The following is a 26,817-nucleotide window of genomic DNA, read 5'->3' on the forward strand; positions in this document are numbered from 1 at the left end:
AGATAGTACTTCTCCACCAGCATGTCAATAAATTCCTACAGCTCTAAAAGAGCTTCCCAATACTTCACCCTAATTAAATGTGCTGCCCAAGGATGAAAACGGGAGGGAGGAAATGCCAGACAACTGGTTACAAATAACCATCTAATGTATCCATTTTAAAGAACCAACAACTAAGGTGGAAATAGTATTCAGCAGTGAGCAGCTCAATAGCTAGATTCCACTAACAAAGAGAAGACTATAAAAGCAAATACATATTTGTACACTTAAAGATACATGTATTTCTAAATTAGGAATAAAGGATCAGTTATTTTCTGCTACTGCAGAACATATTAATCCCACAAATCACTAGCCCTGAACACAATCAGTTTTGCTTCACTTTGTTGCTTAAAAGATTTAAAACATGAGAAAAATAAATTAACATTATAAAATACTGCTTGATAAGAACAGAATAAAATGCTTAATACTGTATTTGCCAGAAAGGAACACAATGTTTTTCCCAAGTAGTTTAACTTCAAAATTGAAGTTTTTCTTTTTGGTGGTTGTAGTAACACAACTGTGTGCAGTGAGGGAGGACCACTAGAGATGAAAGAGCAGACAGGCCCAAAGCAGTCTCAGGTGTGACTGGATGACCCCACAAGAAGAGTTAATCACTGCCTCTCCCCAAGCTTGTAAAGCTGCTTTGGGTATTGTATGGAGTTCAGAGACCTCCAGTGTCATTTTTAGTAGTTTTACAGTCTTCTGCCTACTTCAGGTTAACCATTAAACAGTAAGTAATCTGGAGATGAGTAATACAGGGATTACATCAGACACATAAGGTTATGATGCAGACTTTAAACTCGTGGTGGTAATGTATGCAGAAAACAACTGTGTAGCTGGAAGGAAGTGTTATGTGATGGAGGCAAACATGTAGAAATAGAAATAAACAAAAAGTGTTTGAGATAACTTAATGCTGGTATTACCCAAAGAGGAATGCATCCATGAAGGAGAAAATTAATTGTGGAATACATATATATGCAAGAAGAGACAGAAAAAGCACTTGCATGGGAAATATTAAACTGAAAGTTCACAGGAGGAATTCAAAGGCAGTTGATGCTTCCTCTGCCAATAATGCATCAATGCTTTTTTCCTGTAGCAGAGAACTTTACTTTTCCAACAGCTCCCTTCCAACTTTACCAAGAAGCTTGCTGCATTCCAGCAACACATGATCAGATTATGTAAAGAACATCTGACACAATTTCACAGGCCATCCAATTATACCATTTAATAAGTGGATGCAAAAATCCAGCCTTTTATCTTTGTGAGGAAAAAAAGTACTGCAGTAATGTTGGCAATGTTAGCAGATGGTATAAAGTTGGCACTGCGAAGGCCACAAGAATGTCAGGAGTAGCTGGCCCCTGGTTTAACTCTTAGGTGACAAAATGAAGGGATAGATGTCTACAGACTTAATAAAAGGTTGGCTGAGCATCATTTGGAATAGAAGACCACATGTGCTGCTGCAAGAGGGGAAACACTTGTTGTTAGACACATTCGAAAGGCATCTAGCACCAGCTGTGGAGAACAAAGAAATTGTGGTCATATGGGATGAGAAATGATGTCAAAACTGCAGGTGGTTGATGTAGATGTGAACACACAAGGCCCTTTAAAGGCCATCTGAAGTATTTGTATTTAGAATGGCTCTTGGCAGGCAAGCATACAGTAACACCACAATGAAAATAAAGCAGCCCAGAGCAATACTTTATCACTGGACTAAGACAGCATGGGAATGGATAAATCCAGAACTTGCAGCCAAAGGAGAATGCTGTATTCCAGATTTCTTGGATGGAACTGACAATAACTGATTTGGAGGAAGTTCAGAGCAGAGCTGTGTGGTGGTCAAGAGAGTGATATTGATGGGAATGACAGACTTGCAAAGTGTGAAAACTGAAAGGCAGCCATAGCAAAACACAAGATGAAAATAAGACTAACTTCAGGCAGAACACCAGTGGAAAGTCAATATCCTTACTATATACTGATCTCAGGGATGCAATAAACCTTTTGTGTGTATCTTTTCAAGGAGAGTTATCTTAAGTTTCGGGATTTTCCTTTATGACTAATGCAGTATTAAGTTTGTGTTGTACACAGAAAAGCACAAATACAGTTGAGGCAAACACTGTCCATGGCACATCTCACAAAGATGATGAAGAGCATGAACAAAACACCAAAACCAAGTTACATTTACTAAACAAAGAACAACAGTTTTACACAACTATCTACCTTCTAAATGAACTGCCACAAATATCCACCATTGCTACACAACTTTCACGACCCAAATTACAAAACTAAATGCATTCTAAGTAAGGTTTATGATTTCCGCTACAGAAATACACACCATGCACATTAGGACAAGACACTGAACTAGCATTGACACTGAACTACACAACACTGGATTTATTTCAGCAACACATTTTTCCACAATAAATTCTTTTGAATCTAGTGTCTCCTCTCAGACTTCTTTTTGGAAGTTGGAGCTTTTAATATATTGCTAAAAAATCCACATGAGATCTCTCATACTTTCACAACCATCCTAAGACAGGAAGTGTAAACTTACCCTGATTTTGCACTACCACATCAAATGGTAAACAAAAGGAAAATAAGACAATGAAGGAAAAATGTAAAACGAGGATTAAAGTGAACTCAAAGGCATACAAAACCAGACAATTAACACAGACTGCCATTTAGCTCTGTAACTATAGATTTTTGTTAGTAGAGACATTGAATACTGCTTTCAGTCTGTTAGTGTGCAGAAATCAGGAAGATAAGGAAGCACATAGGGATTAGTGAAGACTAAGCAGAACTAGCTGTCACTGTTCCAGGCATTCAGGTAACTGGAATTCTTTCTGCTGGATACAGGAGTTTCATAAGCAAAAAGTCCGCCTTAAGAATTTGTTTTAACCCCACTCTGCTCCACTATCAAAGTGAAAAACAGTTTGGAGCAGCTTTACCACTTTTTTACAATGAGCACCTCAAGAAGGCAGCAAAGGATCTGAAACAGCTGCTTTCAAGTATGTCTCTGGAATCGTTATAATGGTGGATTTGCTTCTCATGGAAGTTCAATGGGCCCTGCTGCAGCCGTCAGCAGTAAGAGTAATGAAACTAAATATTAGGGTATATATCTTCATCAAGAGAGCTTCTTGTTTCATACCCACTTTCACTGAGATACCTGAATCACAAATAGCTTTTTGTGAATAAAAACATACTCATTTAACAGGGAGGCAAGACAGTAAGTTTTCATTTGTCTAATACAGACACTTGCTTTCTAAGCAACCAACAACATGCGGCCATGAGGTATACTGAATACCAGTATGTTTTGAAATGCAGAAGAACGTTAACAAAGTCATGATTGCAACTGCATTTTTTGCATTTATTAAAGCAAGACAGCATAGACTGATTTATTACAGAATGACATTTATTCCTGCTATTGAGAAAGATCTATATTGTTTCAAGAACAGGCCTACCCCTATTTAGGTATGACCAGCCTGAAAGTATTTATTCAACCACGATGTGGTCTGCCTTTAAAGCTCTGTAGAAAAGGGAAAATACCAGATCATAATAATGTAGGATTGCCTTCAGTGTAACGGCTTGAAGAAAAACAGCTGAGCATTCTGTTATACAAACAAACCCACATTCCATTCTGACTTTTCAAACCAACACACTGCTGGTTTGCATTAGCAGTCACCAGGCATTATTCTTAGTTGTTAACAGAACTTAGGTACTGCAAGAAATCTCTCACAAAGAGAAAAGAAGCATACTTTCTTTTCAACATTCAGTATTTGGTCTTCAGAAGGCAAGTAAAAAAGCAAGACATGTCTGATCTTGGTCAGCTTTTGCAACACAGTAAAGGCAGCTGAAGAGAACAGAAGCAACAAAAGTTCAAGGTAAATGGCTCAGCTTTGAGTGGAAAAATGCAAAGAATGCCTGATCCTACTTACAGAAACTTGAGTGTTTCCTGTATTACCATATAAGCAGCAAGATTTCTACTAGTAGCAATATCCATTTTCCACCTATGCTTATAATCTTTCCTTCATCCCTTCTAAGTCTGGGAACAAAGTGTGTAATAGATACCCAAAAGTTGAACAGTAAACTAAAGATATTCTAGGACACACACTGAAAAATTTCTCATGTGTAGGAAAAGGTAACTGTGTATCTAAGAGGTGCCATAAAAAAGGGGAAATACTCACAATTTATGGGGGGAAAAAATAGGAAATCAGGCTTATATAGTGCAAGTAAAGATTTCAGCTGTTACAATACAAGCAAGAAAGTGCCAGGACAGCCAGAAGTGAAAAGATCACTGAATAGAGCAGCAGTTAGCAGCTGCAACACAAAAGAAAAGACTTTCAGAGTCACCTAGAAAGGAACCAGTGAATGCACACAGAAGGATGTCTGTACAGAACACCTCAGGCTTCCACTGTCAACACTTTCACACTCTGGAGCTAGTAACAGCCAAAGGCAACTTTGGGAAATCCAAATGAATCAAACCCAAAGCAGGTATAAAATAAAACAGATGTGGGTATGGGTTTGATTTGAGTCCCTTTTATCTCAAAGTTTGCTTCTTGCAACATTTCAACATAAGCATTCAGCACTGAAATTCATTTCAAGCTTAGCATCATCTATGCTACTGTTATTACTGCTCTGGAAATAATCATTCTAAAAGTCTACAGAGGCTTATTAGCCATAGTACCATACTAGGCAAAAATACCTGGAAACAGAACAAAACAAAAAAGAAAATGTTTTTAAACAAAGCAGTATCTTCACAACAAAGGATGACAAATATTTGGTACTTACTTTTTCTGCATTTTCCTGTTCTTTTCTGCCTGCCCTCCAAGCTTGCTGAGGCCTAATGCATCCTGAGAGGAACTATCGGCTTCTGCCATGCCCCCTACAAAATAACAAACAAAAACCCAGTTTTGTTACCATCTCAGTTTTGGCCAGTTGTAACTCAAAAATCAGACTTGCTTTCCTGAAGTATTTAATCCTTTGTTATATTACCCGTCAGAACTGTACAAAGCTAAACCTCCAAACCCATCTATCCTTCCTTTTTCTAGTTGAATACATACCCATCAAAATGGTCTCTAAAAATGTGAAAATTGGATTGGTAAGACTCAAATAGGTGCTGTCTAAAACCAGCTGGAGTCACACATTGAATCTCATGTTTCAACCACTTGTAACATGAATTCTCAGTGTTCCCATATCACTTATGGTTGGTGTCAACATCAAGAATACTGCTTTACACAAAGAATTACACAAGAGAGAAAGGTAACCACAGCATTTATGAAGCCAGCTGTATTAGTTTCAAGGCAGTTCCTTTGGATGAAGATGACTGTTAGTGTCAAGACCAACAAAATCCTTTCACTTCCAAAATACAGTTGAAACTTGATTCACAAAACAAGCTGTAACAAGCTGTTCAATAAGGCTCAATAACCTGGATACAGGAAACTTAAAACACAGCAATACCCAACTGGTTGAACTTGCGTCCTACAGTCCTAAAAGGACCTACCAGAAGATTTGGTGTCACTAGTTCCAAAAAATACTGCACATCAGCAGCAAAATAATGTCATAAATATGCACATACATCATAACATTCAGTCTTTCACACCCTCTCCTCATGTGAATCAAAATGCAAGTAAGGCAAACCAACCTTGTCCTAACATTTCCTTGCTTGTTTGTCCAGGTCTTCCCTTTTCTTTCTTGCCAAACAAGCGGCCAATAGAGGATTTGATCCCCTTCTTCTTGGGGGCTTTATGAAGGGAATCTTGGCTACTGTTACTGCTACTAGGATTACTTGTTTGCCCATCTTGCGAGCCTGTTGAACTGCATAAAAGAAAGGAGTCATGAAGTACCACATGTACAAATGAATCTACTAACATAACATAATAAAAGGCAAGTTCTGGTGTCTGTGCAAGTTAATGAAAGCTCAAACTCACTAATGACATCTGATTTCTGCTTCTAATGAGTCATGACAAGGAACGTACCTACCGAAAACATGTCACTGAATAGGAAAAACAGTGGAAACAACTAAATCATGCAAGAAAGGGACATAATGTTTATGTGCCATAGCATAGAGCTACAAGTCATTTAAGTTAGTTATTAAGAAATAAAAGCATTTAAAGTGCAACTCATAGAGGACAATGGAACTTTGAAATACTTGACTGGAATCCACCCCAGATACTTAAGCACATTGACAAGAACATCTGTCAATCATAATGATGCTAATTTTGCAATTTATTTCAAAGTCCATAGCTGAATCCCAACCTATAGAAGACACTGGAATTGTACATCTTTCATTTCCTAAACACAAAGCAAGCACTGCAGACCTTGAGTACCAGAGGAACTCTCCACATAAAGCCACTTCTGATCATTAACAAAACCTGTATTCTTATTGTTGGTGTCACACAGCCACCCATTTATGTGTTCACACTCCTTCCTTTTAAGACTTCAACATTCAGACTAAAATCCCATAGGCTAAACATCTCTGATTATTAATTCTTCTGATGATCTGAAATACTAAGGTGCTGGTAAGCCTGATTTATTCAGTTACTTACTTTCTAATATCCCTGATATCTTCATGGCTCACAGTATGCAAAGCTCCTTTTTGGACTCTGTCCAAACGCAAAGATCGAGGCGAAGAAGGTGGTGATGTCTCGCATTTGATTGTAGTTTTATCATCTCGTACCTCTTCTCTAGAAGCTGGAGACTAATGGAAAATGAATGAAAACTTGAGGGGTTAGGTGGAAATGCCAAACCACAAACACAATTATTAGCACTACATGAAATATAGAGAGGAAAAAAAATCAACTTTTTCGGTGTTAAAGGATTACTCTTGCTCTCAGCATTCTGCAGTTGCCTATTTGACTCCTGCATCTTCTACTGCCTTCAGTGACAAGCTACTCAATTTAAGTCTTAGCTTGTGAAATGAGCAAGTAGCACTCATCTTTTATTCATTCAGAGAGCTAAGAACTGAAGTAATGTTTTCAACACCACGAAACTGATACACCTGACTTAAGTTTAAGCAAAATGTAAAGACAGAAAACCAAAGAGTCCTGTGAAAGAAGGCATCTCAGTTCTCACTGTTACATGCTTAGACAATCATCAGCAAGATGACCAATTCTGTGAAGTCAGATTCTACATACCTGTGGCTATGGCTTATCTCAAAGTCTGAGTAATAAAAATTAGGCTTACTTGTGTGCATAGCAACAGATCTTTAAATACTGTTTCATGAAGACTGCAAAATAGTGATTACAGACAGAAAGCAACACAGGAGTCCAAAAACAACCACCGCACACAACAAACCCACACTTTAGGTAAAATGATTTACATTTTGCATTTCATATCAAAAAGCACATAATGCAGCTTTATTATAGAGCAACCCTGCAAAAGCTTTCTTTATGTTCCTGTTATCCATGAATGAGTTTGGGAACAGGGAAGGAAGGCACACCAGTAAATAAACTAAAGATTTTTACCTTTCTACGGTGTTTCCTTAAATCACTAGGCTGACAGAGGCATGCAAAGGAAAAAAATTTGGAAAAGCTGTATTTATTGGAAACTGTAGCACAGACTCAAACAACTCGTACAGACAAAACATATTAGGGAGAATAGAAACAACAATTACAGCAATGGCACAATGATACACAGTGTGAAGTACTCTTCAAATCACAAATTACTTAGATGTATCCTTGAAGAGGAGTAAAGGAAGTCAAAAAAATAAAGCAAGACTTACAGTTGGTTATCTACTGTAATAGATACAGTAAATACTGTAAAATATACTGTAAAATACAGTAAAAATAATATAGATGTTTGAATGTATTGCTACCACAGGCAAATTAGCACACAAAATGTGCATTGTCTTCAGCAAGAAATCAAAGTAGTACATGAGGGCATAAGGTGTTGCACTTGAAAGGTGAGAGGATTTCCAGTCATGTGTCAAGGACCTGCCTTGTATGATAGCAACTACATGGTAGCTATAGCAGGCTTAGTACCTTGTCTGCAGTAGTCCCTTCTCACATATTAGTGATTTCTGCAATTGTTTCCTACACAGCATAAAGAACCAGCCATGCTTTAATAACTGTGACGGACAGAGTGCCAACAATAGCTGGTTTCTATACAGTAACAGTTGTTTTTTTACTACATTTAAGGACTGGAATATTTGAGCAAGAGTCTGCCACCAGTTTTGTTTTACCCTCCATCCACGCCAGCGGGCACTGTATCTCTTTTCCTAGGTAGACAGGTACTTCTCACCTCTGCCAGTGCACAGAGCAAGGCAGCAAGGCAGCAACCTGGAGTTACATCAGCAATACTAACAGAAGTTTAATTTATATCATTTGCTTCTTAGTTATCATTCCATTTAGTGATAAATTGTTTCAAAAGGCTGTAACCAAAAAAAGAGTCTGTCTCCTTTGAAGCTGGGGGAAGAGGGAATATTGTGTTATCTTCCTCCCACAAACGACAACTTTTAAGCATTTTTATTTAGAATACATACAGCATTATGTTTATTTATTTAGAATACATGCTGCATTATGCAGCATGAATATGCAGTTATTAATACATAACTATTAATATATAAAGTTGCGTTCAATCTAACTATATAGTACTATGTTAATAAATTGTAAGCTCACAGAATTACAGAAGGGTTTGGGTTGGAAGGGACCTTTAAAGAGCATCTAGTCCTGCAAGTTCTTAGACAAAGCACAGCAGGCTCATTTTCCCCTTGCTGGATCTTTTATGTGTTCGTTCTGATAACCCATGAAATGTTTATCATATGGAATGAAAACAGGAAGCGTTCAAGAGAGCTGTAGGTTTCACAATTTATCACGCTGATTCCTTATAATTGTTTTTAAAGCATCAGGGGGGTTCAGGTAACTGAACTGCCTACCACTAATTGTAGTAATGCTAACTGAGCATTAAGCTCATTTGCCTACCTAATCAGAAACTAATACAGATTCCTATTAAAACACCGGGGGGGGGGGGGGAACCCACAAGAACTCATTCAGTCTGATAATGCATAATAGCAATTCCAAAAGCTTCTAGAAAGCTCTTATCTGTAGCACTGGAAGTGTAGCTTCCTGTTTTGAAGTTTTCACTAATCAGTTTCCAGACAAATGCAACTGCAAATAACAAATCAAATGCCTTTGATTCACAATTCTTATGATCAAAAGTGAACTTAATTACAGTTCACTCTTCTTCAGTGACATTAGATTTGAACATAAGACACACATTTTTCTGATCTAGCTTCCATGACAATAGCTACTTCAATTTGTAAATGGTTTTCTGTAAGGTAAGTACTTAAACTACTTATTACTGTGAAACATGAGAATAAAAAGCACACATTTTGAAATGTGCTTGACCGAGATATACAGCTAGAACTAATACAGTGACGTTTCTTTAAATGCAAAAAAGAAGAAATGATTCCTCATTATGGAAAAGGAATAGACTTTTTGGTATATGCACAGCTTCATTTTAAAAAGCCAACAGAAGTAGTTGGCTAAAACAGCCGTTTTTAAATAATCCTATAAAGAGATTTAAATGAGCCAAGTCCATTATTTACAGTCCACCTGGTCTTACAGTGATAGACAGCATTCCTTGTCTACTGCTTGGTATGATTTAGGCATGATACAAGTACAGTAATCCAAGACAATAAGGTGTAGTAAGTATGGTGTTGTACATACAACAAGTATGTTTCCAAATGCATATGCAAATCTGGAGACAATGTGATGTGTACAGAACTAAATCAGAGAAAGAGCTTTTCCTGGAGAGTGCTTGCAAACAAATACCTGTGTCCAAGATGCTCTTTAGTGAAGGGTATCCCAAATATGAGAAACTGTTAGGTTTGCTTAACACTTACATAAAAAGAAGAAAGAAGACTACTTGCACCTTCATTTTTATAGACAAGGTTTATGTGCATTAAGCAGCTCCTCCTTTTTCAAGCAGTCATATGAACATCAAAGCCAGGATGCATCTTTCTCCACTCACGGAACTCCTAAGTGTTAAGTTACTACTTCACCAGCTACTAGGTATAACAGATACTCCTTTTACCTACTGGATTTTATAGGCTAAAACAAGAAACTAGCACTCATTACAACAGCTATGATACCTTCACAGTCATCAAAATTAATGCAATACATGTAAGCAACTTTTTAGCTGAATATTTAGTAGAATAGTGGAATAAAGTTTAAAGCAGAGGGAGAAAGTGATTGCTGTACCAGGGGTCGAAAAGAAAATGTTATTTCTTCTAGGAAGAGTCAGAAGAAAGACCAGAACAACAGAATGAATACTTAGACATGAGATGTTGAGCAAATAATACACTTGAGTTCTGAATGGTTTTCCTACTCATTATGACTGCATCTTACACTTTTTATAGGAGTTAAAAGGAAGCAGTAGGAAAACCCAGGGAAAGGAAAAATACAGCTGAGTAAAGAGAGGAAGGGGAAATAAAACAACCTATTTCCTAGAGAGAAGGAACACTCTTACAAAAAAAAAATCAAGTTAATGGATACTTACCAGTGTCATGATACCTAGTCTGTCCACTTCTCGAGCTGGACTATGTGGAATCCGCCTTGGGGTAGAGCGACCACTGCCAGGCGGGGAGGAACCAGCAAGTGAACCACTTGCATAGGGAGGAGGAATGGAGCTCATGGACCGGAATCGGCCATGGGCATCCAAACTTCCACTACCCACTCTGCTCTCAATCTCCTCTGCACGCTGCTCTGTGTTTTCCTTTTCTTCTTGTATAAGTCTAAAACAAAAAGGTTCAAAGGAACACGACATTCAAAGAAGACCCATATGAACAGAATGGCTGACTCAGGCATTAGAAAGAAGCAGTAGTTATCAGACAAAACAGACATGCTGAAAATCTACTAATCCAATTGAAAAGAAGTGGTAAACACTCCTGCTGTTACCACCATACAGGGGTTTCTGTCAAACTAAAAACACACAATCCCTTCCATAAATGGGTCTAAGGACAAAGTATTTAGGCATAAGCGAAGTACTTACGACTGTCAGCCCCCTTCCTAGTAAACTGAATGGACAACCACCATTTTCCAAGTAACCACACAAAAAAGATTTGCTAGTGTCACAGAAACCTCATTTTTAATCAAAACCCTAACAGCAGGTAGACCATACCTAATCTCTTTGTTGATGGCATCCAACTGTTCTTGAAGCATCATGGCCAAAGTCTGAGCATCAGCCTGACCACTTGGTGACAGCAGATCAACTGAACTGAATATAGTTTCCCTGTCATCCTCAACATCAGACACATCAACATCACTTTCAAATGCTTGGGCCACATTTGCCAACACACTTGCTTGCTGGGCTCGCTCCCAGTCCTGCTCATTCAGGGTTTGAACCTAAAAGAACAAAAGAAAAAAAACAAACTCAAACGGGAAAACCATGACATTTTGCTGGCTTGCAAGATGTAAAATAAGTTTTAAAGAGCCCACTTACATGCTGAATGCATCCATCAAGACAGCAATGTTTAGAGAAATGTAAAGAAAAAAAGCTGTAATGTAGAAAACTTTGCCTCCTACAGTGAAGTGCGATGTAAAAATGGGCATCCCCATTGAATTACTGTAAATGTCACATATCTTGGGCTATATGCACCATAAATTACAATAGCATTTTGCTATCAAATCCAGTGAGAATTCTGGAATCAGCTTTATGTAAAGAGAAATCACAAGTCCTGAAAGAAACTTGAAATTGCTTCCAAAGCAGTTACACGGTAGATTAGTGAGTGGATACTAAAGCAGGACTGTTCCAAGTGATATTTTACAGGTTTATCATATCTAAACCAAATGGGAGTTCAAAATAAGAATTTTGCTCTTATTTGTTAATAAATAAAAAGACTGGTAGCTTTGCATGAGTTGGTAAAACAGGAGTTATAAAATACAGCATTAATATTACTATGGCTGTGTAATCCTACTCTAAAATCTCCTTGCAGTAGATCAGTATCATCTTGCCAAAGGGTTGTATTATTTCATTTGAGTTCTCTTACCTTTGAAGGCTCATCTCTGAGAGCTGCCACACGTCCCTTCTGGGTACGCCTTAACACTGAGGAGGTGCCATAGGAATCTGTGTGACTGTCAGCCACAGATGAAGGTGTCATTGGGTATCTGAAATCAGGTCGGCTACAATACCAAGAAACATTTTATCCTTATGAATGTAAGGGGAAAGGGGAAAACAAACTCAACCAATCACCCAAATCATTCCTCTTGTCCCACCAATAACAATTTTAAGCAGTATAAAACCTGCTTTATATGCTCTAGAAGGAATCCATTTTATAGCTATGACTGAGGTATTTTCAGTTAAAATAGACAAAATTACATTTAGCAAAGAGACTAAAGAAATCAGAGAAAACTGAACTAGAATTAAGTGGTAGTACCTATGGTGAAGTGATGTGGCTCTGAGTCTCACTTGGTCATTTTCAGCCCTTAATGTTTCAACACTTACTACAAGTTGATCCTGTAAAAATAAAGAGATAAAATACGTAATATATTTGGGGGCAAAAAAAAAAATCTGTGTCAAATACTGATTTATAAACTAACATTTAGGGGTTTTACCTCATTTCTATGAAATTCAGAAATCACAGATTTTAAAACATAATCCTTCAATGATGTAAAACAAAAAAGTGATTTTTGCCACAGCAATACAGCATCATCACCAAAGGGTATCCAAAAGTAATTCTATTGCCTCTCTACACTGTGACTTTAGGTAATGTCAATGTATATTTTAAAAACAGTTCCCAAATAAAATTCACATATTACTAACTTTACCATACACAAGCGAAAGGATTGAATATGAAACAAGAAGATTTTTCTAGCTCTGTGCACAAAGGTTCTAAATGCATTCACTTTGAACTTGGACAGTTTTACATGCTCTAGAAACTCTGAATTTAACAACAGAGAAACCCAATGAATGGGAAAACAAGGCAAGAGTAATAAAAAGTGACTGATGATGAACATCTGTGCCTTGTGTGAGAACTGCTGGCCTACACATACAAAGATTCAAAGCATATTCTACAAAATATTCTCAATGTGTTCTCCATTTTAGTCCAGAAGCACAACCTCTACAGTATGGCCTAGCTACTTACTAGAGTGATGTGGGGAGATGCAGTACACCTGTGATATAATAAGCAATAACAAGTATTATTTCCAAACAGATGGTGTGACCACAAAACCCACTGCCCACTGCTTAAGGATGCACAGGAATGAAAGGCCCCACCACTATTATTCAAGAAAGGGAACTTGACAGTCCCACAACAAGCAAAACACCAGACAGCTGCTATTGCAAAGGAACAGACAAGCCTAACACTGATTTCTCTCCCTGGCCCTCCAATTCTTAAAGCTTTATCAGGCAAGCAAGCATTTCATGATACCCAATGCTTTAAGGAAATTGGTGGGGAAATCCCCAATATTAAAAGCATTTATCCTTTAACTGTTCAAGTTTATACATAAAACAGTACAAAAATTCTACACGATCTTCAAACTTGGACAAATTGCCAGTATCTCCAGCCACCTGACACATTCAGAAGTACGTTATGTCTGAGTAAAGCATTATGTATTACCTATTAAATCATCATAAAGCTGAGGCACACAATACCATAATATGAGCAATAACAGCTCCCTACTTTCAAAACAGACCACGTAATGTTAAGTTTTATGGGGGAATTAAAATCTGGTCCTGCTATGTAGCCATGCAGCAATTATTCTCCAGTATAACAGATCAGAAAAACATGTTCTACCTTTTCATGCTGAAGTTCCTCTATTTGTTTCTTTGCATTTTCAATTTCCCGAAGAAGTGAATTCTAAAATAAAAGGTATCATAAATTAGGTTACTTATGAAAGCTTTCCACTCTTCAAGCACAAGCAAGACAAGTACCAAAAAAAATCAGTCACCACTATATAGACAAAAGCATCTTAAATTACAGATACTTTACTGCTTTCATCATTTCACTTTGATTATAGTTAGAGGTTTATAGTCCCAGGTGTACAGCCCTCTAAAATGGCTTTAGTAACAGTACAAGTTCCATAAAAACTTAATACCAACCTTTTGAAGCTCTGTTTGACAAAGCTAGTAAAACAACCAAAGGAATAACAAGGCAGCTAAGCTAATTCAATGTAATTCACCAAATGCTTACTAAGGCATTACTGGCTGTTACCATCAGGTTTTCATTTTATTTTCACTTGCCTGACATACAAAACTACCACACAGTAATTTCTTGGAGGCATCCTGTCTCCAGTACTGCATCACTCCCTGACTTAAGGGTCTTTGTTAACATCAGAACTGTCATCTTTACAGTTATACCATGACTTCTGAACAACTCCAGTAAAGATAAATACTTATGACTTTTACAATCTCTACACAAAGCAGTTTCCAAAACCAGACTAAGAATCATCTGAGAATTAAGCAGCATTCACTTTTCCTTTTCCACAACTGCCAAAAAGTTCTGTTAAGCACGTTTCCTTGAGATAAGCAGTAATCATTATTACATGTTTAAGATGCAAATAAAGGTTCATGCAAACAAGTCATCCCATGAAAAAGAAAATCATCAGGTATTAAATTCTTCCAGGAAAGTGGTCAGAAGGAAGTCTTACAATTTTACTTGCATTATTCTTCCCAACTTATCACAAACGCATGAGCTGGAAGCCACAGCAAGAAAACTTTCCTACAAGCTGTTACAGTGAAGGACAACTACATTTTCCTCATTATTAATGAACGTAGTTGAGGTTTGGAAGGTAAATATGAGTTACGATCAACCCTAAGACACACAGTATTCACACATGTAAAGAATATATGCAGTCAGCCATTTCTCAGATATTGAATTTGTAAGGACTATTATAGAACAACCTTGTTGATACCATAAAGTCCATACTAAGAATTTCTGAAGTATTAGGAACAGCTAGTGATCTTGAAAATAGTGATGTTAACTAAAAAAAAGTTTAGAGCCCTAGATATTAGATGAAAACCATCTTTATCATTAAATGTTGAGAATCAATAGGAGCTACATTTGTTCTGCACTACCTGATACCTCTTACCTCCAAGGGTACAAAAGCAGGGCAAAAAACTAACTACATCTTCATAATCATCTCAGGGAAACACAATCCTGGAATTCTGGAAAGAATTCATGTCAGATATAATGCCAGATACCTGACTGATGCTTTAGGAATGAGAAATGAGTTGACTTGAATGCAAAACAAAGCAAACATCTAATAGAAGTCTGAATACATTGTTATATATTGCAACTGAAGCATTTTATTGACATGACTTTAAAACAAAAAACCACTTTGCTTTTATTGACCAGATGGTCATTTCACTCTCCAGTAAAAGAAACAAAGTTGTGTTTGAGGTTTTTTTAATCCAAGACAAATCAATTCAAAGTCAGCATCAAGAAAAGTACTACTTTAGAATATACTTTGTTCAGTGCAGAATAAGGGAATCTAACTTAAAGGCATACACGAAAGAAATATCCATATATTCATACAGCCTGTCTCAAAATGATCTACCTGGGAAGAAAATGCAGGACTATTTCAACTTGCAAGAATCTCACAATGACTCAGGGTTAACTGGCACAGACAAGTACTGGCAAATAGAAGAAACTGAACTGAAAAGGTCAAAGTTCTAGTCCTAATTCTTTAGACTTCCTGTATTACACTGGATGAGCTTATTTATGCAGTCCACACCGGTCACCTAGGGAATGTTACAACACCCAGGGACAACCTCTAGAAAATGAGTTTGAAGAACCTGTTTTGAAAATCCATAGTAGAAAACAGCCTTAACATGAGCTATTTATTAATAAGGATTTAGTATTTGTTTACTGAAGTTACAGACACATTGAAAGACACTACACAATGATTAACATCTAATTAAAGTATGTGCCGGGATGTGACTTGTTACCTTATCTTCCAAGGCTGCCATCCTTTCCTTGAGATGAAGTTGGAGCCTTTCATTGGATTCAGACAGAAGCTTATCAACAGTTTCTGACAAACGTTTATTATGCTCTTCATTCATCTTCTCTCTCTGTCTGGCCTAAGATACATAAAAGCTACTGAAATAACTTGTAATTTACAATGTCTATAAGAACTTCCAGGTTGCAAAAACAGTGAGCTTGCTTTAAACCAAGTGCATTTTCTTTAATAGAAATATTTCTCCAAAGGACTAAGGAACACTGCATGTACCTCCATGACTCCGTAAGGGATTATAAGGGACATTTAAGACTTCAGTAATTGTTCGAAGATCAGAAACTTGAAAAGCTGAGCTTACACTCAAGAAAAGGCAGATTTCATGAACCGATTCCATTATTTATAAGCTAGGATACAATTTTTTCACAGTAATTTAATTGGCAAGTTTTTTACTTGTCTCCTCATCAGAAAGTATGTTTGGAAATACCTAATTGCTAGCCATATTTTCAAACTTATATTGGAGAATTTAAGCTTTTTCTTGAGATCTATGATTAGCCATCACAGTTCAGTAACTCAACTTTCCCAGCTATTAGCCGGCCTGAACTCTGGCTTTCCTTTAAAGATGAGAAATAAAAATAGCCAGAAGAGGATGAGATTTTTGCTCTCAGCTTTGTATCTTTGCTAAAAAGATGTACAGTACCCTTTGCAGCTCTTGATTCTTTTCTTCTAGCTGTGCTTCCATCTGTCTCAGTCGTTCCTCTATATTGCCATGTCTCTCCTCAGCCTGTCAATTTGAAAACAACATTAGAATCTGTTTGGTTTACAAATAAAAAGGTTTCAAATGCATAGAGACATGAAAACACAATCATATATCTAACATGCTTTATGCAACTGCCATTTATGCTAATACACAATGCAGAACAGATGCCTTTCTGTCACTGAAAGAACCTAGCAAGAGTCCATATGGTGAGTAACAAAATGATGAAGCCTCTCACCCATAGAGCACCATGAATCAACTCCTATTTGCAATGACCTTGCAACAGCTGAAGTTCATTCATACCCCCAAGAATGAAAAATAAAATAAACTGAAATAAATGCATTTTCAGCTTCTCCTCACCAGCCTCGACAACATGACCCTTTGTTAGTAATCATGACAAAGCAGAAAGCAGCAAGCAGAAACAAGGACTAATATACAAATTCTACCTTCCTAAGCTTGGTGGTAAGTTCCAATAGTTTAGCATCTTTAGCAGCAGAGTTCCCAGGAGACAAAAGGTCAGACTACAGAGCCAGTTAGGGACAGGAAAGATAACAGGGAAAGAAATGAAACTAAGACTTTAAAAGGAAACACGTTTGAAAAGGCTTACTTGTAGTTACTACATACAATTTTTCAGACTTCATTATTCCATTTGCAGCCTTCTAAAAATCTCAGTATTAATGAATACCACTACTCTCTCTCCCCACATTCCTCACTTGGTTAACAGTGAAATTCAGTGTTCCCTTCAGAAACAGTTCTTGGTTTAGAAGATTTTATGCAATTATTGACTGAATTTTAACAAAAAGCAGCAAAATACTAATTCAGAGACATTTTCATCATGTAGCAGGAAACCTCCTCAAGTTCCAAAAAGGAAGATTTCTTTTTTAAAAGTTAAAAACAAAGCAAACTGCAATATGTTCAGAGAGATGAAGAGAAAACAGAAAGCAAGGAGAAGCATTTTCTGGACTAGCTAGATCACAGAATCATAGGATAGTTTGGATTGGAAAGAACCTTAAAATCATCCACTTCCAACCCCCCTGCCACGGGCATGGACACCTCACACTAAACCATGGCACCCAAGGCTCTGTCCAACCTGACCTTGAAAACACAAAAACCACAAGGTAACTAAACCCACACCAAGAGCAGATTTAGTGTAGCAGGGCACCAATGGAGAAGAGAGTCTTGAGGACACTGTCCAACTGACTCACCTTTGTAAGTGCTGCAACTCTCTGTGCCAGCTCAGCCTCCACCTCTGGTAAAGTCTCAGCTTTTCTCAAAGTCTGCTGCAGCTTTTGCTCAGCCAGTTCCAGTCGTTCTTGCAACTGCCTGTTCTTGTCTTCACTCTGGACAGGATTATGATCAGCAAGTGTTTAGCATTAGAATGGTAATTAATTTTCATCATAGAAGAAGTCAAGGATACAGATTACTGCCCTTATCAGGCCTTACTAGGTCCATAGTGTCCAAAGCTGGTTTAATAACTAAAGATGTGGCATCCTCTCCCTCCCTTACATGAGAAGAGAAGTTACCTCTTCTTATTTTTTCCTGCAGACAATTAAGTCTATACTGAAGGCAACTGTTTCACCAAACACAGTTATGGTACAGGAAGTAGCACAGAACAAGTTGTGTATTTTCTATGTCACAACTGTGCTAAGACTAAAGTTACAACAAGGAAAGAAATCCTTGGTATTTTAAATAACCTACACATATCAGAGTATATTTTTATTTAAAGTATGTACAACTTCTGTCAAGAATTGCACTTAAAGAGACTTCTCTTGTTGACTAAGAGCTGTCTGCCTCTAGTTTGAATGTGACTGGCTAAACAACCATTTCTGGTTATAAAGTTGGACTACTTCATGACAAGTGTATGTCAAATCTCTTTCTGCAGTAAGGCAACATTTACTTCTATTACAGGCTACAAAAATCACTACACACTATATAAAGTTTAAAACCATTTTAGCTTCAAATGAATAATTCTCACACATGAAACTAAAGATGCTTGGATATGCACGTAAGAACTTGAAAATCTACACTTAATAAGGACAACAGCCCTGCTGCACTGTGATCCAGTGCAACAAAATGCTCAAAACCACTCCACCTCCCCAACAAGTTGTCTCATCTTCACTTCCAGGGTAAAACTCCATATGATGCACCCCTCCAGTCACTGAGAAACCATCACTAACAATAGCACTTCACACATGGTATTTATCTTCCTAAAAGCAAAGCACTTTAGTACAATATGAACATCATTTCCACTAGTTTTAAGCTGAACAGAATGTACTTTCTATGTTAAATTACAACCTGTCGATGCATGGAGTCTTTAGTGGCAATTTCATTTTCAAGTTTATCATTGAGGTCATGCACAGATGTAGCTTCACGTTGTGCAGCGAGGTAGCGTCTCTCAAGAGTTGTGATTCTCTCTTCCATGTCTTCCTTTTGGGCCATAGTCTATGTAAGACAGAAGACAGAATTTAGAATATAAAGGATTATTATTTAGTGATCAAAATAGGAGAAAAACCCACAAACCAAAAATAATCATAAATAAAAGTCAGATAGACTCTTATCTTCTTTAGTAAAAAAATGAAGTTAAAATAATTAAGTCTTGCTTGGGCTTACAAGTTCAATGCCTTTTCTCCCTTTCAGTGAATAAATAAATGACTAAGGGGAGTAAGACACTGGCACAGGTTGCCCAGAGGAGTTGTGGCTGCCCCAGCCCTGGCAGTGTTCAAGGCCAGGTTGGATGGGGCTTGGAGCAACCTGCTCTAAGGGAAGGTGTCCCTGCCAGTGGCAGGGGGTTGGAACTAAATGAGCTTAGAGGTTCCTTCCAACCCAAACCATTCTATGATTCTCTGATTATATTATACCACAGATCAGCTATTTGCCTTTTCAATGGCACAAACACAGCAATCTTTACTTGCTGGGGACAAAGCGTGTTCTTGGATTTAACTAAGCTCTGCTTCTATTTAGTAAGGATACAGTACACTGCAACACATTGGACTTTGGAGATTAGTGACTGGTCAGTAACAGGAACTGTCAATCCCACCACTGAAATATGATTCCTTAACCACATACATCTTTAAGAAATTTAAACTCCGTGAACAAATCTCAGCATTTATGTCAAGATCTTTTCAAGAACATGTTCAAGTTCACTGTGCTAAATCTTCTCCAGCTTAATATCTTCATAAACTATATACCTAGCTCTAGATTTTCTTCTCGCCTCTCAAACCAAAGACATTAAAAAGCATAAAGGTACAACTGAGCACCAGTAAGACTGACATTTTATAAAGCAGTTGCATTTGTGACTACCCAAATTCTGACAGTGTATTCCTCACCTCTCGTACATCTCTCTGTAACTTGGTATTCATTTCTTCAGATTTTATTAAGTCTTTTCTGGCTGTATCAAGATCTTCTTCCAGCTCTGTTACTCTGCTGGACAAAGCAGTAAGACGTTCTTTCATTTGCGTCTGCTCTTTGTTTTGCTTATCTATGATGTCCTGGAGCTCAATCACTTTAGTAAGATTTTCATCGTGGCATAAGGAACCATCAGAGGATCGCTATTGAACAAGTGAAAAGACAATATGTATTTGAATGTTACATACACATTTGAAAACCAAACTGTTACCTGTAAACACCCCTCCAAGTCCATTTATTACTGCACAAACTGCAAAGATTGAAACTGTGGTAACAGGCTCGTTAATTAAATCATCACTCAAAAATCTTATTATACTTTCAAATGAATGATTCACCATTAAAGTTAATGATTAAAAATCAGACATCAGGTAGAAAAGAAAGTATCTGTACCTTCCCATTTGTAGTTGGTGTATTTTCTTGTTCATGATTCATATCCAGCATCCCATCTGGAAGTGTTTTCTTCTGATTATTTTGCTCTTTCAGAATCATTAACTAAAAGAAAAGGAAAGTTTACATCCATATGTTTTAAGTCAGTTCCTTACTCAGTAATAATATAAAGAACAGCTGCAAAAGCAAAGGAGGAAAACAATTACTGATCCTACTGCAAGGTATGTATTAATAAAATATGGCACAGGCACTCAGAAACTTATGCCACTGCAACCCAAAAATACTTACTTTAAAGCCACAGGAGTTCTTTTTGTTGTTTTGATGGAGGGGATGGGCAGGGAGGGTGGGTTTAGGGTTCCCCCCCTTTCGTTCTCTTTCAAAGTGACCAAGTTAAAAATTACAATTATTCTATTTGTCAAAACATCAAATACAAGAAATTCAAAGTGAACCCTTAATTGAAGAAATTACTGTGCACAAATATTGGCTAAAACACCCACAATGCACACATGAAGCCTTCTTTCAAATAAAGAAACATACCTCTTTATGTGTAGTACCTAGTTCTTCTTCCAATAAGCTACATCTTTCAAGTGCTACTCGTAACCTCTCCCTTACCTGAAAGAGTAATTCCAAGTAATTTGAAATCATTCAAATTAACAAGAAAACCATTTAATTTATTGCCATGCAGCCATGCCCTTTCAGATAATAAAAGACACTAATTCCATTACACTTGAGACCAGCATAATCCTGAGTCTAATTACAACATACACTATAAAAAACCCTTCCAGAGAAGCAAATCAGATCTTAAAATCTAGCTTTGTGGTTTTTGTCACTAATTTATGCTATCTTAACATGACCTGTAAGTTTAGGCAAGAATTAAACACATCCAGGATCTGCTTATCCTATTGTAAGGCACAGAGTGTGAATGCTTTTGCCTATTTACAACACGGAAGAAGAGATGGAATTCTACTTAAAATAATTTGCCAGACTTTATATACAAGGGTCACAGAAGTTAGGCAAACTATGAGTTGGCAGCACAATTTACAGTAAACTTTACAGCTTGCATATCCTGTTCCCAACATCAGGCACATCTGAAGGGTGGAGTTCCTTTAATTCAGCTTTATTGTATATCACAGTGTAGGCAGATTCCTCTCCTCCTGTTCTCCCTAGTCCATTTCTTGTATTATACAATCAAAAGCCTTAAATCTTGATATTATCCAGGTAAGCAAATGTATGCATTCCTACAACAAATATATCACCCCTGAACCATGCTAGTTTACACTATCACCATTAAAGTACTAGAATAAACTGCTTCTGAGAGAAACAATATTAATTTTGAAGTTACAGATGCATCTATAGCAAAGCCACTATCTTAATACAGAGAAAGTTCAGAGACTTCCAACTTTAGCATGAACAACTGCATGATCCACACAAAAGGCAGAAGGGCCTGGATGAGATGATGTTAGCTACCGTATTTCATTACCTTTTCATCAAGGGCTTTATGGTGCTCAAATAAAGATTTTAGTGCTTTGAGAACTTCTACTTCACTAGAAACTCCTGCTGGAGACTGAGCTTGTCTTTTGACAACAGTCATTCTGAGAGATCGCTCATGCCTGGAGACAAGACACTCCAAATGTTCCAGTAACAGCTACAACAAACAAAAACAGGAATAATGTTTAGTTCTGTTCTGCACAACTACAGAAAACTTGGCCTCCTAAACCACCAAGTTTTGAGTTCTAAACTTCAAATCTGAAAGCCAAAGAGAACTGCATTAGGAGTAAGGATTTGCTTTTAACATTTCATCTGTGACTGAATTTGCAGAGGTAATGCATTTCCTACATCTCTCAGTCTACTTTTTAAATGAGATTTCTATTTAACCAAGGTCTTCTCAGTTCTGCCACCGGCCTGAGGAACTGCGTGTTTGTCAGGATACACATAGGAAATGCTCTAAATCAGAAAGCAACTGGCAACAGTGCAAGCTGTTGAAACAGATCATATCTATTGACAGCTTGTCTGACCTATTCCTCTGATCTTGGGCATTAGAGGATTACAAAACTTTAACAACAAGAAAGCTGACTGAGACAGCGGTGCAGTCTTACAAGCTTTTCCTGATTCTGCACTACTGGGAGCTGTGCATAAGCTTCCAAACCTTCTTAATCAAAACGCTTCTGAGGGATTCATGTGCAACTATCAGAGGAAAACCACTTTCAGTTGGATGCTTTAACACGGTGATCTTGGAGAAGACAAGGAACTAACCCTGGTATTATTTCTTTCTGCTTTCAGTTCAGCGATTTCTTCTTCCCTTTCCAGCAGCTGCTCCCTGCACACATTCAGCTCTTTCGTAAGCGCTGCAAATTCCTGGAATAAATCAGACAGAAGTATAAGCACATCAAATATCAGGGTACAATGAGAGAGGATTCATGTGTACACTTTACATGATTTCTTGAAGTTTTCATTTCAGATGTATAAAGCCAATACAGTTGTATAGTCTTGCTAAACAGGCTTATGTTCAAGCACTTGAAACCATTACATTGTCAACTGTAAAGATAAAAGATATTTGACCAGTAATTTTGAAGACTCATTTGTCTCTCGATGCAGTTATCTGCGTTGGGGTTTCCCTGGTAAGCAAAGGGAAAACTCTGTGATGCACTTGGTTATTGTTTCAGAAAGTTGTGGGGTTTGGGTTGTTTTTTTAAGGGCTGTTGAGGGAAACATGAAAAAAATGGAGCACTCAGCACAGTACAATATAAAAAACAGCAAAACATCAAATTTGATGTCAGTATTTAATAGTCAGAGAAAATGCATAACAGTGGTAGCTACCAGAATAGGTTACTTCTTTATAGTAAGAGAGCATTCTTGAAGCTTCACTTCTGGAGGACTTGGAACTTTACCCATTTCTCTACTTAAGCTACACACAGGAATTTCATTTATACTTAGTTCCAAATCTCACAAAACGGAACTGAAACAGCCCTTTCCCTATAGCCCTGCTAGAATCTCCAGCGGATTAGAATCAGAATGTTCTAAAAGCTGAGCCCTTGGGCTCAAAGCCCTCAAAAGGCTTTTCCTTCAAATTCAATAAAGCTTTCACCAAACCAAACTGAAGTGAAATAACACATAGAGTGAAAAGTCATCAGGAAACAGGAATTAAACTAACTCACATCAGTTACTGCACATTTATTGCTATGAACACTAAGACTAGTCAATATTAAAGACTGTATTTCTGCATTTCAGGGGTTCTGTCAGGAAGCTATGATTGTATTGAGTATCTGAAAGAGTCTCTACATCCTAAACCATTTCCACTCTTTATCAACAGCCTCAATAAAAATACTCAACATTAAAGGCATTTGAATGTTTTATAAACTCAGTGAGCATACTCCAGATAGAAAAACACATACAACTGTACACCACATTTAGAAGCAAATACTGAACTTAACCTTATCTACCCACTTAGGCAACATTTCAGTTGTAATCTGAGCTATGTCAGAAATTATTATTAACAGTAGTGTGAATCCAGGCTTTAGAAGAGGGATTCATAGGAAACTGAAGGAAAACACCACCCTTGTGTCATTGATGCCCCTTAGAACGTGAAAATAAATACACACTGGTCATTCCAATGTCCAGTGAACACTTTAGAAGCACTTGTGTAATAAAACATTGCAATGTCAGTAAATAAATTAGGCTTCTCTACTGTCTAAAGTAAGGAAAACACCAATAAACAAGTCACATCTAATAAACAGTTAATTACTACAGCTGGTGATGATCAAGACAAGGCGCACAAGACAAACGGCCAACCAAGACCAATATAACACTGTGGAGACACACTGTGTGCACAAACACTGTCTCTAACTCTCCCAAACTCCGCTTAACAAACAGTAACTGTTAAGTAAAGCAAAATTAAGTTATGCTTTACTTGAGTAATAGAGAGTAAAGCTTATATCAAGTAAAAACTTAAGATGGAGCTGTTTTGCAGTAAAATTCAAAGTGACAGAAAACACATGCTTAAAAACAATACACACCAACTAAATCTGCTAGCACATCTGCAGACTCTAACTTGCAGCCAAAATAAGCAGACAGAGTCAAAAGATATTGTCTGCAAAAGACACTGTCTGCAAATTCCAAGATTAATTTGGTAAACTTCATTCTAAAGCATGCATGTGACTGGAAAGACAAAGAAGAAATTGCACAACAGATAGCCATAGTGAACTCCTTGGGAATTAGTAATGTATGAGGCTTTTAAAAATTGCTATGAAAGGATGGTAATACCACCATCACAGATGCAGAATCCACCTCCAGAATCCCACTTCCCTAGTTAAGATCTGGTTGTGAATGCTCCATCCCTGCTGGTGTTCAAGGCCAGACTGGATGAAGCCTTGGGTGCCATGGTTTAGTCTGAGGTGTCCCTGCCCATGGCAGGGGGGCTGGAACTGTATGATCTTAAGATCCTTTACAACCCTAACTGCTTCATGATTCTATGATAGTTCCCCCCACTTAACCAGCAAATCACTGCAAAGAAAATGCCTCATTTCTTTTCCTTTTACCAACTGCTAAGAAACCCCATTTGATTTGTCTAGCAATTATGCTCAGATAAATAGCTTGCTGCAGTATTTAAAAAGGAAAAAATCTGCCCCATTATTTTCAAGTAAAAATCCCTTGAAATACACTTATTAGAACAACCTGGTCTGTAAATACAGGTACTGGAACTTTTTCAACACAAAAACAAGCAGAGTAAAACCTACTTCAACCTTCACAGGAGCCAATGGAAAAATTGACTCAGTTTTCCCTGCAGATTGCTCCTTCATGTCCAAACTTCTCCTGTACCTTCAGCATCCCACCTGTGGGAGCTTCCAAAACTCTCAGGCAACTGACAGCACACATCCCTTCTGCTCCAACACAAGCTTAGGTAAACCACAATGTGGTTCCAGAGTCACAGTCCTTCACATGCCATTCCTACTATGTATTAGATAATGATGTACTACTGAAACTACTAGGAGTACTAATAAATTCCAAGTATTCACAGAAGAGCTTGATAGGAACCTATTTTGTTGGTGGTTTTCTGCCCTTTTCAAATAAAATATATCAAAATTAATAATAATGTAATAAAAACCTCTCAATGCCAACACTAACATTTAGAACCATCAACCACAGGCAATTCTCCAAAAGGAGAACAGACTAACATGGAAAGTTCTCTATTTTTCCAGTCTCTACCTCAAGTCTGGATAAAGACTCGAGATATCTTTATCCTTTTACAGGATAAAAAAAGCATTAAAATGTACCAGATGCTGTTTCATCAGCCTTTCTCGACTTAAAAAAATCACTGTATAGCATTAATATACATTTTATCATCTGCATGAGCTTCATCTCCTGAAAAACAGCTGTATACATGAAACAAAGGCTATTCACTCTTCAAATGATTATAGTACAGAGAGTTCTATTCCATTGCAGACTTCTGTGCAAATATAAATTGTAGCACAAACACATCATAATTATGACACAAGCCACCACACTGTCAGATGACCCCAAAGCAACAATGCACACAGGAATTTACTTTGCTGCTGCATAAACAGACTGACAAGTAGCTCTGGCATTGCATAATACCTCTGTTGCTGTTTGTTTCTATCAAATATAGCTGCTTTGAGTCCCTTAAGTTGCTCCTAGTTTCAGCTGACCATGCCAAGAGGGATGTCTTTCTAGTTTTCATACTTACCTTTTACAGCAGATAATTTATGATTTCCTCAAGCAGTTCAAAAAGGAAAATATTTGCAAGAGTATCATCTCAAAATAGTTGAAGTTGTCTCTTAGTTTCTTCTTTGGCATTAGATCAATGTAGAGAAAGAATTCAAGGAAAAAGAAAACTCCCAAGAAACTTTTCTACTCATCCATAAAACTGTATTACTTTGCTGTAATTAATGAAATAGAGAACATCACAATAAAGTTCTGCTCTGCTTCTGGCTGCCATCAGGATAATAAATACCCATCTCTGAGGATGACAAGAATAGGACTCAGAATAAGCACTTTAGAGCACTTACAAGAATCAGAGTGCCAAATATACCAGGCAAGCATCTCTTGTTGATGAGGACTTAGTGACAATCACCCATACTCTATACTAAACTGAAATGTTTACTGAAGTATCTTTCTAAATTAAGTGAATCATTCCAAATATAACATTCATGCAGCCAGAAATGATATTCTGAACAACCAGCTAAACTGAGCAAGTAAATTTGCTATTGTTCAGCAATACATTTTCTGGGGGCTTTTATTATCATCTAACTCCATGATTTTTTATATCAAGAGCATTCCCTTCACATCAACCTTCAGAACTGACCTTCAGCCTTTAGTATTCTAGAGGCC

General features: G+C 37.4%; 1 protein-coding gene across 2 annotated transcripts in view; it reads right to left on the reverse strand.

Annotated features, from left to right (window-relative positions):
- LOC101875912 (liprin-alpha-1) overlaps positions 1 to 26,817 on the reverse strand; it is a 65,344-nt gene that overhangs the window by 19,481 nt on the left and 19,046 nt on the right. For both annotated transcript variants that reach the window (XM_034061644.1, XM_031053547.2), the window contains exons 3-19: positions 22,726 to 22,827; positions 21,953 to 22,117; positions 21,010 to 21,084; positions 20,476 to 20,577; positions 20,007 to 20,228; positions 18,976 to 19,122; positions 17,886 to 18,020; positions 16,624 to 16,707; positions 15,919 to 16,050; positions 13,766 to 13,828; positions 12,407 to 12,486; positions 12,020 to 12,152; positions 11,152 to 11,375; positions 10,531 to 10,765; positions 6,579 to 6,730; positions 5,675 to 5,847; positions 4,822 to 4,915 (exon numbers count right to left, since the gene is read on the reverse strand). In XM_034061644.1, coding sequence (XP_033917535.1) covers positions 4,822 to 4,915; positions 5,675 to 5,847; positions 6,579 to 6,730; positions 10,531 to 10,765; positions 11,152 to 11,375; positions 12,020 to 12,152; positions 12,407 to 12,486; positions 13,766 to 13,828; positions 15,919 to 16,050; positions 16,624 to 16,707; positions 17,886 to 18,020; positions 18,976 to 19,122; positions 20,007 to 20,228; positions 20,476 to 20,577; positions 21,010 to 21,084; positions 21,953 to 22,117; positions 22,726 to 22,827 — 2,318 coding nt within the window. The remainder of the gene's footprint in view (positions 1 to 4,821; positions 4,916 to 5,674; positions 5,848 to 6,578; positions 6,731 to 10,530; positions 10,766 to 11,151; positions 11,376 to 12,019; positions 12,153 to 12,406; positions 12,487 to 13,765; positions 13,829 to 15,918; positions 16,051 to 16,623; positions 16,708 to 17,885; positions 18,021 to 18,975; positions 19,123 to 20,006; positions 20,229 to 20,475; positions 20,578 to 21,009; positions 21,085 to 21,952; positions 22,118 to 22,725; positions 22,828 to 26,817) is intronic.

Source organism: Melopsittacus undulatus, chromosome 4 (assembly GCF_012275295.1).
Source record: "Melopsittacus undulatus isolate bMelUnd1 chromosome 4, bMelUnd1.mat.Z, whole genome shotgun sequence".
In the NCBI taxonomy this organism is placed as follows: domain Eukaryota; kingdom Metazoa; phylum Chordata; class Aves; order Psittaciformes; family Psittaculidae; genus Melopsittacus; species Melopsittacus undulatus.